Genomic DNA, 18,772 nt, shown 5'->3' with positions numbered 1-18,772 from the left:
TGTTATTACCAGGTCTCTATTATAGTCGTACGTAACCATATACAAAAATGTGGTGTATTTGACAAATATTCAACTGGTTTTAAGAAAAAATACTAAGAGGCAAAAAGTTTTAAAAACATTTTTTTTAACTAATGGTATCACAATATTAATTTAATTGGATCGTACGCAAAAGTTTAGGGGGGGGTTTGAGGGAACAAACCCTTATAAAATTTTTATGGGGTGGACAAATTTCACTATAATTTTTTTTAGATTTTCCTGCCATAAGAATACCACATGTCCATTTCCAATAAAAAATCTCGAATAGTTTTCGATATATTGGAAAAAATCGATTTTCATTTTGTAACTTCAAAGAGCTGTAACTTTTTTTACGTACACATGGTAAATTAGGTTTAATCGAACTATTTTTGGTCGCAGAATATGTGGTACAATTTACGACCTGTATTTGGTGTATACTGCGTATTTGTATAATATATTTGGTCTGTCTTATGGCATTTATTGATATTTTGGTTGAAAACAAAACAAAATATATGGGTGAAAACACTTTAAATGATATAACGTTGTGATAAAGCTACATTTTGATATAAAATAATGTGTGATTTTTATTTGATTTTACATCAAGCATCACAGGGCTCCCCACAACGTGAGGTACTAGTCCTGAGGTAATAACCTCACAATTCGGACTCTAGCTAGCAACTGATCTGAATATTTTTGAAAGGTTGCTCAATAAGACCATCAATGCAACCGGAGGTATACGTATAACTTCTTCTTCATCAAGTGCCATGTCTGTTGTTAAGTTGGCTATTAACATGGCAATTCTATATTGGCAATATATTCAAGATTTTTTTTTGTTTAATTGTGATTTTGTTTCATTCTTTTTCTTTTCCGATTTTGTGGATTATCTCTATGTTGGTAACATGTTCGGCCTAGTATATACGAAGAATGCGTCGGTACAGCCACATTTCGAATGCTTCTAGTTTCTTCGCGAGCGTCTCTGTCAGCGTCCAGGCCTCTACATGATATAGCAAGATCGGAAAAATGTATTTTTTAAGCAGACGTAGTTTTAGGGGAAGAGATAAATCTTTGCTTATGAGGAGCTTTTTCATATTTTTAAAATGTATAAATATACACAGTTATTTCTCTATAAGCGTTGAGTAGCATATCTTGATTGATTTCGATTACGGCATTAATTATTTCTTGTTTCAGATTCTCAATACTACGGTTTAAATTTGTTTCGTACACTTTCTATTTTAGGTAGCCCCATGAAAAAAATTTAAAATTGTTAAGTCGGGTGTTCGGGACTGAAAAAATATCGGTTCATAACGTCCCATTCAGCGTTCAGAAATTCACCCAGCCGTCCTCTCATCAGTAATGGTGAAAGTGACGAAAAGCGAAAAACACATCATGCATTCATCATGCCGAAAACACATTTGACGCCTTTACCTCAACGAAAGGTCATCTAATGCCAATATTAAAAGTTGTTCAGCAAATTAAAATGTACTTCCTGATTTAACACATTTTCTAGAAAATATGGTCCAATTATTTGATTTGGTAAAACAACACACCAAACATAGTCCAGGAACCGAAGCTTTTCACCTCTCAATTTTTACAGAATAGATCGATTTGCTTGAAAATTTGAGAATAAGTAGTGGATAGTCCAACGATCAAAATCTATATGATGCTTTTACCATGGGGGTGGTTGCCACCCCATCTCGGGGGTGGAAATTTGTTATTATATTTTGACTGCAAAAGTTGATAAAAACATTCATTCTAAGCAAAAAATGTTCTATTCATTTTTTTGATAAAATTAATAGTTTTTGATTTATTCGCTATCGAAAGTGTTAGTTGTATATTTAAGAAGTCAATCTTTTTCGGTATAGGTACTCATTTACAATTCACTAAATTTGTGCCGCAGAAAATTTTTTTTCAAACCATGTTCTTGGAAATTAAATAATCTACAATTTCATATTTTCTGGTGTTCTTCTATTTCTGTGCATTGTTCTTTTAACCATTGTTCTTTAGCCTGCTTAATTTTGGATTTTATTTGTTTATCCACATTTTTGTATATCTGATTATCTTTGTTTTTATGCTGACGTCTTTCTTCCATTAAATCTAAGATTTCCTCCGTCATCCATTGTTTCCTTTTGTATCTGGTTGGTGTAAGAATTTCTTTTTGACATTTATCTATTTCTGTCTTTATTAATAACCATTTTGTCTCTGTTTCAGTATTTTGCTGGATTTGTTCTTTAACATTCATTAAACGGTTATTAATTTCATCTGTCAGGCGTTGTTTTATGAGTGGGTTTCTTAGTTTACTTGTATCGATTTTTACATCTGTTGTTCTGCGTTTTATTATTTTCATTTTGAGCCTAATTTTGGTCACTACTGGGTTGTGATCTGATCCTATGTCGGCACCTGGATAGGTTTTTGAAGATATAATTGCGTTCTTGTATCTTTGTCTAATCAATACATAATTTATTTGGTTTCTTACAATTCTCCCTTCTTGATCTTCTGATATGCACCATAAAAATTTTAGAAAAAAGTATTAAAATTGAACAGAATTCTAGCGATTTAAACGCAAAAAAAAACGTGATTAAATTTTTTTTAAGGTAAAATTTCGATTTTGACAGGGTTACCCCACGTAAAATAACGCGGGTTACCCTATCAAAATAAACCTAATTTTCGTTTTCATCACCATCAAAAACATAAAATATGACCAAAATTAGCCATTCACCACACCGTGGTCAGTATCTGGAGAAATAAGCGTTTTTTGGGATGTACCGCTCGTCTATAAAGTCACATAACTTTCTATTACATATTTTGGCTTAAAATTTTCCAGAAAACTTCTTCATGAAATATATTTTATTGCTGTGTTCGTTAAAATTATAAACTAAAAAGTTTGTCAGTCAGTTATTATAAGTAAACATGAAACTAACGAAATCTGACGACAAATTGTTTAAAAATTAACAACTCCTCTTTTAATTTTTTTAAGCATTTCGTACAAATTTCGTTGTTATCTTAATACTTCAAATATGACACAGTAAAATATTCAAAAGGAAATATTTACCGCGGCCAAAAATACAACGAGTAAAATGGAAAAATCATCAAAATTTATTTGTCGGATTCAGCGACTACGAAAACATAAAGAATGACTAAAATTGGTCATTTACCTTAAAGTTGATTTTCGTGGTCGGTATAACGTAATTTTGGGGGTTGCTGCCGCTCGCCTAAAGTATGTTAGGGCGATACTAGAGAAGTGTATTACTTGATAACGTAAAGACATACGCACATAATATGTTAATTAAAGTAATATTAAATATTTCAATTAAATATTAAAGTAATAATTAATAAAATATTTAATAAAAAAAAAACAATAAGAAAAATATGCATGGAGGGACGAAACATATACTACTTTTATCGTACTATAGTTTACACACCAAATTAGTCGTGATCATAGGGTATAAAGCAAAATACACTGGGGTGCAAAATTAACCGGGCACCTTAAAAATTGGTCATTTTTGATGACTCGAATTTCCTAAACCTGTTGTCCAATTTAAGTGATTTTTTAATATTTATGTTATAGCCTTGTTCGTTATCAATATCGCTGTAATAATATTGTGGCTAAACTGGTAAATTTTCATTGCATACCGGGTGTACCAATGAAACTGTGTTTTTTCTTAAACTTCGCATCACCCTGTGGAATATTCTAGCATTTATAAAATACTCAAATTAAAATCCAACTATAGCCTTATGATTTCTCAACATTCTGTTTTTTGATTCATTCGCTTAAGTAGGACCATAAAAAAGTTAGGAAATTTAACAACTAGCCATGTTCTTTATCAATACAGGGTGTTTCTAAATAAGTGCGACAAACTTTATGGAGTAATTCTATATGAAAAAATAATGACAGTTTGCTTTATAAACCTATGTCCGCAAATGCTTTATTTCTGAGATAGAGGGTGTTGAAATTTTTCTTACAAACTGACGATTTATTTATTGCTTAAAAACCAGTTGAGATATGCAAATGAAATTTGGTGGGTGCTAAGACGTAGTTATTGTGCATTTTTTGCATACAAGTAAGAATTTAATATTCACCATTGGCGCGCATACGGGTAATATAACCCCTCATATTACCCGTATGCGCGCCAATGGTGAATATTAAATTCTTAATTGTGTGTCAAAAAATGTGCAATAAATACTTCTTAAAACCCACCAAATTTCATTTGCATACCTCAACCGGTTTTAAAGCAATAAATAAATCGTCAGTTTGTAAGAAAACTTTCGACACCCTCTATCTCGGAAACGAAGCATTTGCAGATATATGGTTGATAAAGTAAACTGTCATTATTTTTTTATGCAGAATTACCCCTTAAAGTTTACCAATTATTATTTAAAAACACGCTGTATTGATGAAAAACATGGCTAGTTGTTAAAGTACCTAACTTTTTTATTATCCAACATAAGCGAATGAATCAAAAAACAAAATGTTGAGAAAACATGAGGCTATAGTTGAGTTTTAATTTTAATATTTTATATACGCTAGAATATTCCACAGGGCTGATGCGAACTTTGAGAAAAAACACAGTTTGATTGATACACCCGGTATACAATGAAAATTTAACTGTTTAGCAACAATACTATTACAGCAATATTGCTAAAGAATAAGGCTATAATATTTTAAATTATTTATACCACTTAAATCGAACAACAGGTTTAGGAAATTCAAGACATCAAAAATTACCCATTTTTAAGCTGTCCGGTTAATTTTGCACCCCAGTGTATTAACCATAACCTATTTATTATATCCCTTTAATAGTATACATTTTTTTGGTTTCCAACAGTTTTATATAAAATTGAAATGCAATAACGCACTTTACCCAAAAAGCAAAATATGCTCTGAACTAAACCACCGTTTCTTTTCGTTTTCCAGGTGTTTGTCCAGTTCTGTGCTCGGGGCACGGGCAGTATGGCGGAGGGCTCTGCCATTGCGAACAGGGCTGGAAAGGTCCGGAATGCGATATCCCCGAGACCGACTGTCGCATCGCGGACTGTTCGGGTCACGGACAGTGCGCGAGAGGCTCCTGTCACTGCAAACCCGGATGGAAAGGTATGTACTCTATGTAGTCCGTAGTCCGGTCTAAAACATCTTAAATATTTCATGTACATTTATTATGACTTTATAGAGAACGAATTTTATTGAAGATGCCTATGAAATGTTCTTATTTTATGAGGCATTTATTTTTATAAATAATTTCTAGAAAGTGTTGTCTCAGAAATAACAATTTTACTTACTTACTTACTTCATCAGTAGACCCATTTGTACCTTTCGGTGTTGGGCCGTTTATATTACAATTCATTAAATTACAATATTTTGCAATCTTCTGAGTTGTCCTAGCTCTTAACAAATTTTCTCCATTCCTTCCTATTGGATGCCATCTGTGTTGCTTCCTGACAAATCTTACCCTTACTCTGCAGTATCTGCAAAATGTCACTGTTCCATTCTTTAATGGGTCTTCCTCTTCTGTTCTTCCTTATTGGTTTGGCGTCCCACACTCTTTTTACTTGTCTATTATTGTCCATCCGGGTTAGATGTCCGAAACATGCCAATTTTTTCTCCTTGATTGAGTCGAGTATCGGTTTGATTTTGAGTCTTTCTCTTTATTTTTGATTTCTTTATTTCTGATTCTATCAGTTCTTTTTACTCCGATTGTTCTTCTGAGGTATTTCATCTCTGCTGCCTGAATTCTGCTCTGATGTCTTTTGTCTAATATCCAATTGTCTGCTCCATATGCCACCGTAGGTCTATATATTGTTTTGTATATTGTCATCTTGGTCTTTGTTGATATTTCTTTGTTATTAAGGAATCCTCTATTTAGTGCTTGGAATAGTTTTCCTGTGTCTCTTGTTAAGATCGTCCTCGATGTCTCCTTTGTTGCTGATTACTGTTCCTAGATGTTGTATTTGTAAGAATTTGTCTGTATTATTTTTTGTTGGTCTATCATTACTTCTATTTGATCTTCCGTCCCGTGTTACCTTGATATTTTCATTATCTGAGTATTCTCTTTGTTTACGTTTAGGTTGTATTTGCTTGCTTCTATTTTCATTGTTGTATTTCAGTTTTTCTGCTGTTTCTGCAATTAATACTATGTCGTCTGCAAATATACACATCTCAGCGTTTATCATTTGCATTCTGTTCCAACCGATGCAGTATTTCTTGAAATTGTTCTTACATTCTTTCACTATCTCATCTATTACATTTATGAATAGCACTGGGCTGAGACTTCCCCCTTGTCTAACTCCTTGAGTTGTTTCAAATGGTTCTGACTGTATACAATAATTTTAGTTTCTTCTATATATTTTTTTCTATTTAAAAAAAATATTTCCGTTTTTATGGAAAGCAGAGTATGGGTCCACGTTGTCAAATCTATCGTCCGAGAAAAATTGTGTTTTATAATTCCAAAACACATAATAAAACGATGCTCCGTCTCATTGTGGATGATTTGTACTTATTTACTTTCCGTGTCTGGAACACCAACAACTTTAAATTCTGTACTTTCAATGGTTGCTAAAATAAAGTATTTATGCAGCTCTCTTATCGCTGTGCATGATAGATCGTGACTATTCTCAGCCGAGTCATTATTATCCTCTTGGTATCCTCATGTTTTGGGGTTACAAGCATAACGTGAAACGCCGGCTCTTAGTTTGTTTAGTGATTTACTCTGTGGGAACAAAATGTGTTTTGGTAGCTGACGCTTGCCATAGATCTATTCTGCGAATCTCTGGCGCTTCGGGGATGGATCTTGATTTTTTCATAAAGCTTTTCTAAGATCTTGATCTACTTGGCTGTGTCTGGTGGTCATACCATGGATATCTTCGATCTGTTTCCTGCTTTTTTCTTTCTACCTATGGCGAAAACTGTGTCCTGATATTAGTCCGTTCTTTAACGGTAAAATATTGCAAAACCTCTAAATTTTAAAGAACCGCTTGGATTGACATGAAATTTGGCATACACATAGCTAACAAGTCAAAGAAAAAAAGTGACATTTTGCCGATATGTGCTTTTGCCCTGGGGGTGGTTTTCACCCACTCTTAAAGGTGAAAAAATATTCGTCCAAAGAAAGTCAGGAAATGGATAAACTGGCTAATTTTAAGTAACTTTTCTTCTATAGAGTTTTTTCACTAAATCAATACCTTTTACGTTATTTGGCAGTGAATATGTTCATTTTTTCAACAAAATAACCACGCTTTTAGACGGTTTTTCGTAAATAACTCAAATAGTAAGTATTTTATCGAAAAAACATACTTAGTAAAAATATAGCCTGTAAAAAATTTTAAAAAATGCTGTATATATCACGTCTCTAGAACTAGTAGAAGCAGAGTTATAGCTAATGAGATATAGGTTCATATTCGTCAAATTCCAAATGGAATATTTTAACGGGAAATAACCAAAAATTAAGCACATTTCGGGGAAAATTCATTAGAATTTATTTAAAGTATTTAAAAAAAGCTTCATTTTTGTTTTATAAAAAAAATTTCTAACATCAAAATTAAACAAGTTACGCTTAAAATAAAGTTAGTCCCTTTTGGTTTTGGTAAAAAAAATCGAGAAAATCACCCCCTAATTAGTATATTAAATGAACTTAATCGTTACGACTTCACAAGTTTCTTAACTCGTGTATTGTTTATATGATCTGTAAGTTTCATCGGTTTAAAGTCCTTATTATTGAAAGGGCTGTAGTTAAAAGGGGTTGAACGAGTCACTGATCACGAATGTACGCAAATTTAGAAACACAAAATCAATTTTTGTCTAACAGAAAAACAAAAAAATACATGATATTCAGAAAAGCAAATCTGACTTTTTTGTTTTTCGAGATTTTTAGTATCTCTAACAATGTTTAAGTTATTTTAAAAAAAGCCATATATTTCAAAATTTAAATTTTTAAAAATTTTATTTTGAAACCAAATTTTTTCAAAAATAAGCACTTTGAATCGATGAAACTTACAGATCATATAAACAGAAATAAGTAAGATAATTTGTGGTAACGATTAATTTCATTTAAATTGCTAATTAGAGGGTGGTCTTCCCGATTTTTTTTTGCAAAAACAAAAGGGACTGACTTTATTTTGAGCGTAACTTGCTTAAATTTAATGCTAGAAACATTTTGTAAAAACAAAAATAAAGCTTTTTTTAAACACTTTAAAAAAGTTATAATGAGTTTTCCCCAAAAAGTGCTTTTTTAGATATTTCACGTCGAAATATTCTATTTGAAATTTGGTGAATATGAATCTATTTTTCAGTGGCTATAACTCTGGTTATACGAGATCCAGAGACCTAACGCGTACACCATTTTTTTACTTTTTTATATGCTATATTTTTGCTAAGAACGTTTTTTTCGACAAAATACTTACTTTTTGAGTTATTTGCGAAAAACCGTCTAAAAAATGTGGTTATTTTGTTGAAAAATGAACATATTTACTCGCAAATAACTCGAAAAGTGTTGACTTGGCGAAAAGCTCTATAGAACAAAAGTTACTTAAAATTAGTCAGCTTACCCATTTCCGGACTTATTTTAGACATATATTTTTTCACCTCCACGAAGGGGTGAAAGTCATCCCCAGGGCAAAAGCACACATCGGCACAATATTACTGTTTTTCTTTGACGTGTAAGCTATACGTATGCCAAATTTCATGTCAATCCAAGCGGTTCTTTAAAATTTAGAGCAAAAACCGTGAAAGAATGGACTATGTGGTGTAGCGATTTCAACCATGGGATAGACCTCTACAGCGTAAATAAATTTCATTGTTTGTTGGTTTATGGGTTGGTCGTTGGTGCATATGTTGTACAAATTCGGAAAGAGGACACTTCAACCATTAGGCCATTTTTTTGATCCACCCACCGACTGTTGATAAGCTGGAACGTTGCATAAAAGCATCAATTCTGGAGAAGACATTTCACTAACCTTTGAAAGTCAGAAATCCATTGTAGTTTCGTAGAAATTTTTCAGCAAGCGTTGATGGTTAACTGTGTCATAGATGGCAGTTAGGTCTATGAATGCTACTCCTATTTTTTTTTGTTCAAAACCATCTTTAATAAATATGTTGAGTTAAGATTAAGGATTTGACTGCAGCAGCATTTTCCGCGTTTGAACCCTGCTTGTTCTGGAATAATTATAGTCTCCACAGATAGAGATTTTTCAGTATCATTATTTCGAACGCCTTGAAAACTGACAAAAAAAGACAAGTTTAAAGCTCTACGTCCGCCAGATCCATCCCTGGTTTTAAGAGGGCCACCACTCTAGCTTTTCTCAAGATTTTGGGGATTTGTAATGTACGGATGCAGCAATTCGTCGTTTTTACAAACCACTCGTATCTTCCTATCCAGTCACTTTATTTTATTTCATTTGGTATATCTTGCCTCTCATCTTCTTTACGTGCATAATGAGATGAAACTCCGTCTTGGTGGGAAATGTCATACCGAAAATCCTGAGGATAATTAGTTATTATTTATTATTATTTCCTTCTCTAACATATTGAAGTATTGATCTGCAGTTCAATTTTGGTCAATAAATATTGGGTTCACAAGATAATTACTTAAGTACCCGCTCATACCTTTCACTTTTCTGGAAATTATCTTTTATCATTAAGAAAAAAAAACGAGTATTTGTATCAGACCAGTACCTGACATTGTGACGGTATATCATTGCGACATTTTATATCTTCTAAAATATACAGAAGAATATGATAGAAATTAAATAAAATATATCATATCGTTAAACAATGGTGTATAAACTTAAAAGAAGTTAACTATTTGGAGCATATACAATAGTAAAAAATAGATCAAACATTGACTAAATGTCTTTGAAATCAGTAAAAATGAGTAGTAGTTCAATTAGTTAAATTATTTCTTCATTTCCCATTTTTATTGAAGTAAACGCCTAATATAACTGCTTAGTGAACAATTGTAATAAACCTTCTTCAGAATCATCATTCTTCAAATCACATTAAGTTCATTAAATGTATTCGCCTCCGTGCACGTATCACTTAAATGGTGTAGATTTATTTTTTTTTCTGGAATAAATGACTTCCATTTCTTGCCTATCGCCACCCTTCCCCAAAAACCTTTTGGTTTTTATTTGGAGGCTACAGCCCCCAATTTACACGGATGGCTACCTATAAATCTCATTCTTTTTAGTCCGGTTAAAAATCTCGGTTTAGCCGGAGTCAAAACCTTCCTATTGACCTACTGAAATGTGTTTGATACGGATATTTAAGGCCCTGGATATAATGTTAATTTACTCAAGAAGTAAAAAAGACTTCCTTTTGTAGCTGGTATACAGTACGTAAATCGTTCAGCTGGACATAGGGAATAAACATTGAGAGAATTGGGGCAACTGCGCTAACCAGTGTTAGTTGAAGCTTCTGTTCGAGTACGAGTTTTTGGTGCAAAAGAGTTGTTAGAATGAATAGAATGAGTGACTTTTGAAGCAAGGCTGTCCATAAATAAATCAAAAACAAAGTTTACCTCATTCCCTTAGGCCAAAAATATTCAGCTACTACATCATATTTTGACGTTTATTTGTGTCAGTCGAAATGAGTTTTAAGGTTAATGCCCCTTAATGCTAATAACCATATTGTCATCGAGAGAGCTCAGTTGCTGCAAGTATCTCAATATAATACAATGTATGTATTTATGTATCTAAATATATAAAGTGTATGTTCCTATGTCCAGCTGAACGATTTATGTACTGTATATAAATTTTATTGAAAAATTTTCTTAAAAGATCCAACTTGAACAAAAACTTTACATCACAGGTTAACGAATGTTTTCGGTCTTACCAAACCATTATCAGGTTAAACCTAGAAATAGAATGGTAAACCTAGAATAGATGATGGTCTGCTAAGACCGGAAATGTTCGTTAATCTGTGATATCCTTTTTGTTAAACTTGGACCTTTTTCGGACTGGGACTAAGAAAATTTTTAAATATTTTTTAAAAATTTATATACACCAACTACAAAAGGAAGTCTTTTTTACTTCTTCAGTATTTTTACTATAGTATACAGCCAATTAGAGGAATATCAATTATTTTCTGAAAAACTTTTAATTAAGAATGTATGTATAGATTTTCAATTCTTATGTAGGTTATGAGTTTATTTTCGTAATGCTTTTTTCCACTATTACCTACTCTTGCAAGTACTTTCTTTATTTTAAATAAATCTTTCGTTTAATTCATTTTTGATTTCTTTATGCTTCTTAAGGTGCCGGGCATTTTTGCGTAGGCGTCCACCGTACATTGTCTTGGTGAGATGTTAGATAGTCAGGATTAAACTATTCTGTTTTTAGCAGTATTGCAAAGCATTCCATAGCTGTTGTTCATTGGCGAATATTATGCAGTCATGACATCTGTTTACGTCCTAGACCTCTCTTACCCTCTATATTTCCTTCAAGTACCAGTTGCTTCTTACTATTTACATAATCAAAAAGTTCCCTATCCTAAAGCACGCTCTTCTGAATACTTCCTGATTTCTGACTCTGTCCGTCCATGATATTCTAAGAATTCGGCTCAAGCACCACATTTCAATTTCTCAAGAAGCTGGCAGAACGTAACAAAGAATTGCAGGAAATGAGGAAACTGACAGCCTAGCAAAAAAATAGGCTAATACTCCATTCCATGGTCGAGAACCCTTCTGTGGGCTATCGAAAAGTCACACCAGAGAATAACTCTGGACCTGAGAACTCAATAAACTACGATTACACGCTCTAACTCGTACATACTAGGACAAAATCAAGCAAAACGGCTCATAAAATTGTCGTCCACTGCAAGAAATCCCCTTTTCCACACTAGGAAAAAAGATATAAAAATAGTCAGCACTGGTCAGTACCCTCTGAGATATCATCCCAAAAAAAGGCAAATCAGATAGTGAGAACTGTCGTTTTTATGACAACAAAAAAATAACGGCAGATCATACTATGCAACCGCGTAGCATCAATCTGCAAATGACTACAAAAATTATAAAAAGAGTTCAGTCTAGCCCCCTCTAATATAAGAAACAAGTCACCTAGGAAGCTAATCAGCTTTATCAGAAGTATTAGCATCTTAGAGTTTAAATAAATTCATCCTGATAACATGTTTGTTATTAAATACACATTGTTTTTTAATTTTTAACATTAATAATTTTACTGAGGTATAAAAAGATGGAAAGGGCTAATACAGTACAAAGTTACTGTTTTAAACATATTGTATACTTACTGTAGGTAGATGAAGTTATCATCATATCAGATAAAACTAATGAAAACTGTACACTAAACAAGAAATCTAAAAGTAAAATCAATACTCGGCGTAATATCAATTTTTTAACAAGTTCTGAAATCAATATGAAACTAGGTATATTATTAAATGCTCGGGAGTGTCAGCAAATACATTATTAAATGATAAAAGCAACTGTTGATACTTCTGCGAAAGTTACAGAAGAACTAATAATAGTAAAAATTAAGTAATATATTTATGATTCAATCCAATAGTTTACATAGAAAAAAAAGAATGTGTGTGTACTTTGTACGCACGTAAGAAGTTATACTTCTATTATATGATTTCAACGAAATAATTATACTTTCAACAGGTTATTTGTATTTAAAGATTAAACCAATTTTTACTTACTACTTAAAAAAATATATTAAATCAATAATAACATAAAAAAAAAAGTTAGATAACACACGGAATCGAACCAGGGACCTCTCGATCACCGGTCGAACGTGCTTCCATCGAGCGAAACTCCCTTTGTTTTGCAAGCTTACAAGATTTCTCATACATATTGACAAATTTAATAGACCAAGTGAGGTATAAAAATACTTTAAAATGTAAAGTAAATATACTTACTATTATTATAAAATATTTTATTCCCTAGGAAAACAAATCCAAAGACACAAAAATTATAATAAACAATACATTTATTAAAAACACTAATATATTCTTTTAATGACTTATTTGCGCTGATACATACATAATTTGAAAGATTAGCAACGAACTACATACTGTCTGTCTACGCATGCGCCAGGCAAGTATAAAATTTCACCCTCGATCGTAAAGAAGTAAAACTTCAAAAAACGCCCAATAATACTGAATTTATTAAAATATTTTTTTGTATAATTATCCAAATGGCACATGGAACCAACAGGATGTGGTAACATTAGATGGAAATAGCACGGATGCGTAACAGATAAGTAGAGGAGTGAGACATACTTTCACCATTACTATTTAATATTCCGAAGTGTTATTTACACAATCACTTGAAAACTGCACAGGAGGGATCAAGAGAAATAATATGGTGAAAATATAAATAACATTCCGACGATACAGTCATTATCGCTAAAAGTGAGAAAGACCTGCAGACGCTTGTAAACATAATTTGTGATACTGGGGAACAGTTTGGTTTAATAATAAGCAAAAAGAAAACAAAAACCATGTTTATCAATAAGATGGATAAAGTCATAACAAGGATTCAGATAAAAACTGAAGATGTTGAACAATCCGAAATCACAAATTCGATCAAGAATAGAGCAATCAATAGCAGCCTTTTTGAAAATGACGAAATTTCTGATGAACCAAAGACTCAATCTGCAAATCTAATATCGTATAGTAAAATGTTATGTCCACTCTATTGTTCTTTATTATACCGTTCTTTATTGTTTCTTGGATTGTTAATGTTGACTTAATGAGAAAGCTGGCAGTTTTTGAGATGTGGCTTGTTAGGAGAATATTGAAAATACCATGGACCGACCTTATTACGAATGAAATGGAGTTGTAAAGAATGGGAAGGGACAGGGAAATTTTGACCACCATTAAAAGTAGAAAACAGTATATTTAGGGTACATACTTAGAAATTATAAGTAGATTGAGATATTACAGCTGATTATGATGGGTAAAATCGAAGGAAAAAGGAATCCTGGTAGACGACTAATTAATATCCTAGCTGAAAATAATTCGCAACTGGACTGGGTTGAACACACAGACGTTTTTGAGAAAAGCAGAAGATAGAGACGAATTTGCAATAATTACAGCCAACCTTTATTAGTGGAGTCAGCACTAGAAGGAAAAGTTGTTTTTTGGCAAAATTTTATTTTCATTATTCGGGTTATTAAGATTTATATCATTTAATATCTTTTAAACATTAAAAATGTATAAATATTTTCAATTTCGTTGCAATCCAAAAACGCAGCAGCATTATATTCTAGTATTCTAGTTCAATCAGAGAATGCAGCAAGCATCTATACCGCTTTCGGAACTTTGTTGCTCCTCGTCAGTAGACACATATGCTCTTCTCTCTGACTGAACCAGTATACTCCGACGCGTACTGCCTTGGATTGCGTGCAGCAACGAACGAAATGGCTGGGATGCTGTAGCGACATCTACTAAGAAAAAAACTAAGTTTTCGATCTGATAACACAAAAAACAATATCAAAATATTATTCCACATCCCATCAGATTAAAAACGGTGGGAACTTTCTCTGGTAAAAACCTTCGGGACTTCTAAAAAATACAAGCCATACGGATTACAAGACTACAGGAAGATGAGGGAATGTTACATCTCCCTCATCTCCCTAAAATTCCCTCATCCCTATAGTCTTGACATCCGTATGGCTTGTATTTTTTAGAAGCCTCGAAGGTTATTACCAGAGAAGGTTCCCACTATTTTTAATCTGATGGGATGTAGAATAATATTTTAATGTTGTTTAATGTGTTATTAGATTGAAAATTTAGTCTTTTTTTAATATCTTTTAATTGATTTTAAGGACGCTCTTCCAAAGTATTCGAGTAAAATATCGATTTCCTAGTTTAAAATTTATATTTACATAAACTAATGCCTAGAGCGACTACTAAGCAATGTATTCCAGAATTGTAATGTAATGGAGTTTATCAGAAATTTATGTAGCTTTAATTAAGCAACTACGGAAATTCTTCATTTAAATTCTCTTTCGTAGAATAAGAAACGAACAATTAACTAAAGAATATTTAGGCTAAGACTACAATAAACACTAATCTACATTCTACCTCGTCGTAAAATTCTAGTTTCGGTTTAGGGTAGCATTCAACTGAAAATGAGATCTAATTATCCCCATGGAGTTGAGTTTATTTTATCTTTGTTTTCCTTGTAAGTTTATTATTTCCTGCCTAGGGAGTCGGAAGTTAGACATAACAGAATTATTATTCTAGGAGTAGGAATGCCGTGAGTGTTTTCTTTGACTGAGGGGGTAAAACGAGGGCGGTCCAATTGTTATTGTTACCATTCACGGGGAGTAGGTATCAGAGTACGTTTTCTGATATATTTTTAATTAACGTTATAACAAAGCTTTAAGAAGGTATAAATTTGTTTTATTTCCTCATTAAAATTCATGAGATCGCTCTTCCTACCTGACATTACAGAACGGTTGAGGTACAAATCTATTCCGTTACATGTTCGGGAAGAAAATTAATTGATATTGTTTTATTTAGCTATCGATGCGGTTGTATTGAACTAATATATTGAAATTAATATATTATAATAGCGGCTTAACAACTGCCATTGGTTATTAATTTTTATTTCTTTGACTTGTATATCATTTTACCAAATTATCACTTATGTCATTTATATCACTTACATCACTTATATCACTTATACCATTTATAATACTTATATCATTTTCTTATATTTAAAATAACTATGATGGTAAAAAACGCTCAACGTTCTGAAAGGACATGGTACATGAAGAACAGAAGAAACTATGGAATGTATATTGTAGATTCTCCATGTCTATCCGTTTATCGTTATTATTTCCTAATTATTTCTAAAATAATTGTGGTTAATCATATCTAAAAATATCTACAATATGAAGTTCATTCGCACCACAATGGGGCATATTTGAAATAAATCGCTTATAAAAAATAACGTTTTTCTTTGCGTACAGAGCTAAATTTTAGCCGTGGGTAGCTTCCATCACAATTTGCCAATACTGTTCATTATCTTGCGCGACATGTAACAATTTAATTGTTGAAAACCAGAGTGGTCTAATAGTATAGTATAGTTGATCCAAAAGATGGCATAACCCAGACATCCAAAGTGAAAGTTATCCTTCAACACCAAATTGTTCTATATGGTCCACACAATGTCCAGAAAAATGTCACACCATTTTGAGCGTCGGGTTTGGGGGGGACAGGGGGGAGAAATCGGTAAATTCGTAGTTTTTCAAGTTTTTCGCCAATATTTCTAAATTTATACGGTTTAGCATGAACAACCCTCTATACAAAATTGTTTTACATTAAATTTGAAATAAAAACAGAAAACAGGTATACATATTTTTTAAATACTTTAAAAAAGTTGTAATGATTTTTCTCCAAAAAGTGCATGTTTTTTTGGTTATTTCACGTTGAAATAATTCACTTTGAAATTTGACGGATATGAACCTATTTTTCATTAGTTAGAACTTTGTTTCTACTGGGTCTAGAGATTTCATGCATACATAATTTTTTTTCAATTTTTAATTTGCTATATTTTTGTTAAAACTCTTTTTTTCAATAAAATACTTATTTATTGAGTTGTTTGTCAAAAACCACCCAAAAACGTGTTTTTTTTTGTTGTTGAAAAATTAAGGTATTTACTCGAAAATAACTCGAAAGGTATTAACTTGGTGAAAAAATTCTATAGAACGAAAGGTGCTTAGAATTAGACGTTTTATCCATTTCCGAACTTACTTTGAACATATATTTTTTTCACCCTTTATAAGGGGTGAAACTCACCCCCAGTACAAAAGCACACAGAGGCCCAATATCGTTTTTATTCTTTAACATGTTATCTATGTGTTTGCCAAATTTGATGTCAATCCAAGCGTCGCTTTAAAATTTAAAGCAAAAACCGTGATTCAATGTATTATAAGTTGCTAGCTGTTGCTAAGGGCAACCGACACAATAAATCATAGTCGTAACGAAAAATAAATCTCCACTACATTTTAAAAATCATATTTAATAATTAAATGTAATTTTCGGTTAAAATAATTTTTATTTTAATATAATATAAGTCTTTCTTTAGTCAATGACTGTGAAATAATTTCTTAATTGTTATAAATAAAGTCACTACGATTTAAGAAAACAAAAACAATTATCTCGGCTTCAGTTGGTCGTAGGAAATTTTTATTTGGTTTTGAATCTTTATTTTGTCTTCAGCAACAATAACCTGCAAGTTAAAAACTCATAGGATGTACAGGGGCGGCTTCAGTTCTAAATGTTTATAACGAAATTTGCCCTCTTATTTTCAAACTCTAAATAATAGGTTGAAAAATGTTATACGCATTTATTTACATCAAAATATGAAAATATAAGTCTTTAGAAGGAGAGTGGATCTTGGATTAACTCTGTAAAATTTTTTTTTCAAAAAGTTATAGCCTTGGACATTTGACCTCTTGGGATAAACAAATTATAATATCTAAACAACAAGTTCACCAATCGGGCACTACAACTTTTTTTACATTTAGTATTGAAAGATGTTCATTTTAAAGCCTTAAAAAATACATCAAAGTTATTTTTACAATAAATAAGGCAATTGCAAAAAACGGCCATTTTGGACTTTTCGCAGGCTGTTTTGCAATAAAGTATTAACGAAATTAAACTTTCCATAGATCAACTTGTTTGTAGGTTCTTTAATTTACTACAATTTTCTATTTAAAAGTTTTTCTCTAAAATAAATATCCTAAGCTGCAAAATTAAAAATCTTTAAAAATTGCAAATTTAACAAATGAAAATCGTCATAAATAAAAAACCGCACAAAATTTTTGGTTACATTTTAGTATAAGTTATTCCTGGCATCATCCTTTACAACACCTGATAGGTTTCAAAAACTCCTGAATTATATCACGTTTTTTCACCCACAGCCTGGGGTAGTATTACAGTAGCTTCGACTGTGAGTGGGTGGATGCACTAATATTTATTTTTTTTTTTTTTTTAATAGAACAGTGTCAAACAAATAAAATTCTTGACGTAAATGTAAAATTAAATTCTTGACTTAGACCACTTTGGTTTTCAAGGGCTCAATTATTCATCGACTGATAAGCCACTCCATTAGCGAAGGTTTCGGAGTCATGAATATTTCTTCCTACCAATTTTTTTTCCGTTCGATCCCTTCGAGTATTAACTGCAGTATTCAGTATTTGTTACCTTTCATTAAATGCCCTAGATATTCAAGTATTTGCTTTAATATCGTCAAGTTACCTTCGACTTGACGTATTTTGTTTAAGACTTCTATGTTTAAAATGCGTTGAACTCATGATATTTTGAGCATTCTACGATATGACCAGGTCTCAAAAGCTTCCAATGTGTCCATCATACTAACTTTTATGATCCAGGTTCACATCCATTAGTAATACAGGTTACACATAACATTTGATTCTTAGTTGTAAGTTCAACTGAGAATTTCTTAGTATAGATCTAAGTTTCATAAATGCTCCTCTTACAATTTCTATAGATACAAGTTTTAATTTCTTCATTAGGATTTAGTTTGTCGTTTATCCAACATCATATCCTACGTATTTAAAACTTTTGTAATGGGTTCATTGTTGACAACGAGTTGCATAGGGCCGACGTCTTGTTTACTAACCACAAGTAACTTTGTCTTTGATATAAAAATATTATATTTATGCCCTAAGTCCGTTATTGGAGCATTATCTAGTGCTATAAGGAATCATAAATATATTAAAAAAGCATTCATCATTCTCTTTGCCTTATCCCTATTCGGGGTCGGCTTTCCTAATT

General features: G+C 32.0%; 1 protein-coding gene across 2 annotated transcripts in view; it reads left to right on the top strand.

Moving 5' to 3' along the window:
• The window catches only part of LOC114333661 (teneurin-a), a 499,544-nt gene that overhangs the window by 230,944 nt on the left and 249,828 nt on the right, over window positions 1–18,772 (top strand). For both annotated transcript variants that reach the window (XM_050653925.1, XM_050653924.1), the window contains exon 8: window positions 4,928–5,104. In XM_050653925.1, the coding sequence (XP_050509882.1) occupies window positions 4,928–5,104 (177 nt within the window). The remainder of the gene's footprint in view (window positions 1–4,927; window positions 5,105–18,772) is intronic.

The sequence above is a fragment of the Diabrotica virgifera genome, chromosome 6 (genome assembly GCF_917563875.1).
Source record: "Diabrotica virgifera virgifera chromosome 6, PGI_DIABVI_V3a".
NCBI classification, from domain to species: domain Eukaryota; kingdom Metazoa; phylum Arthropoda; class Insecta; order Coleoptera; family Chrysomelidae; genus Diabrotica; species Diabrotica virgifera.
The sequence above is the reverse complement of the archived record's forward strand: the minus strand, read 5'-3'. Positions and strand labels throughout refer to the sequence as shown.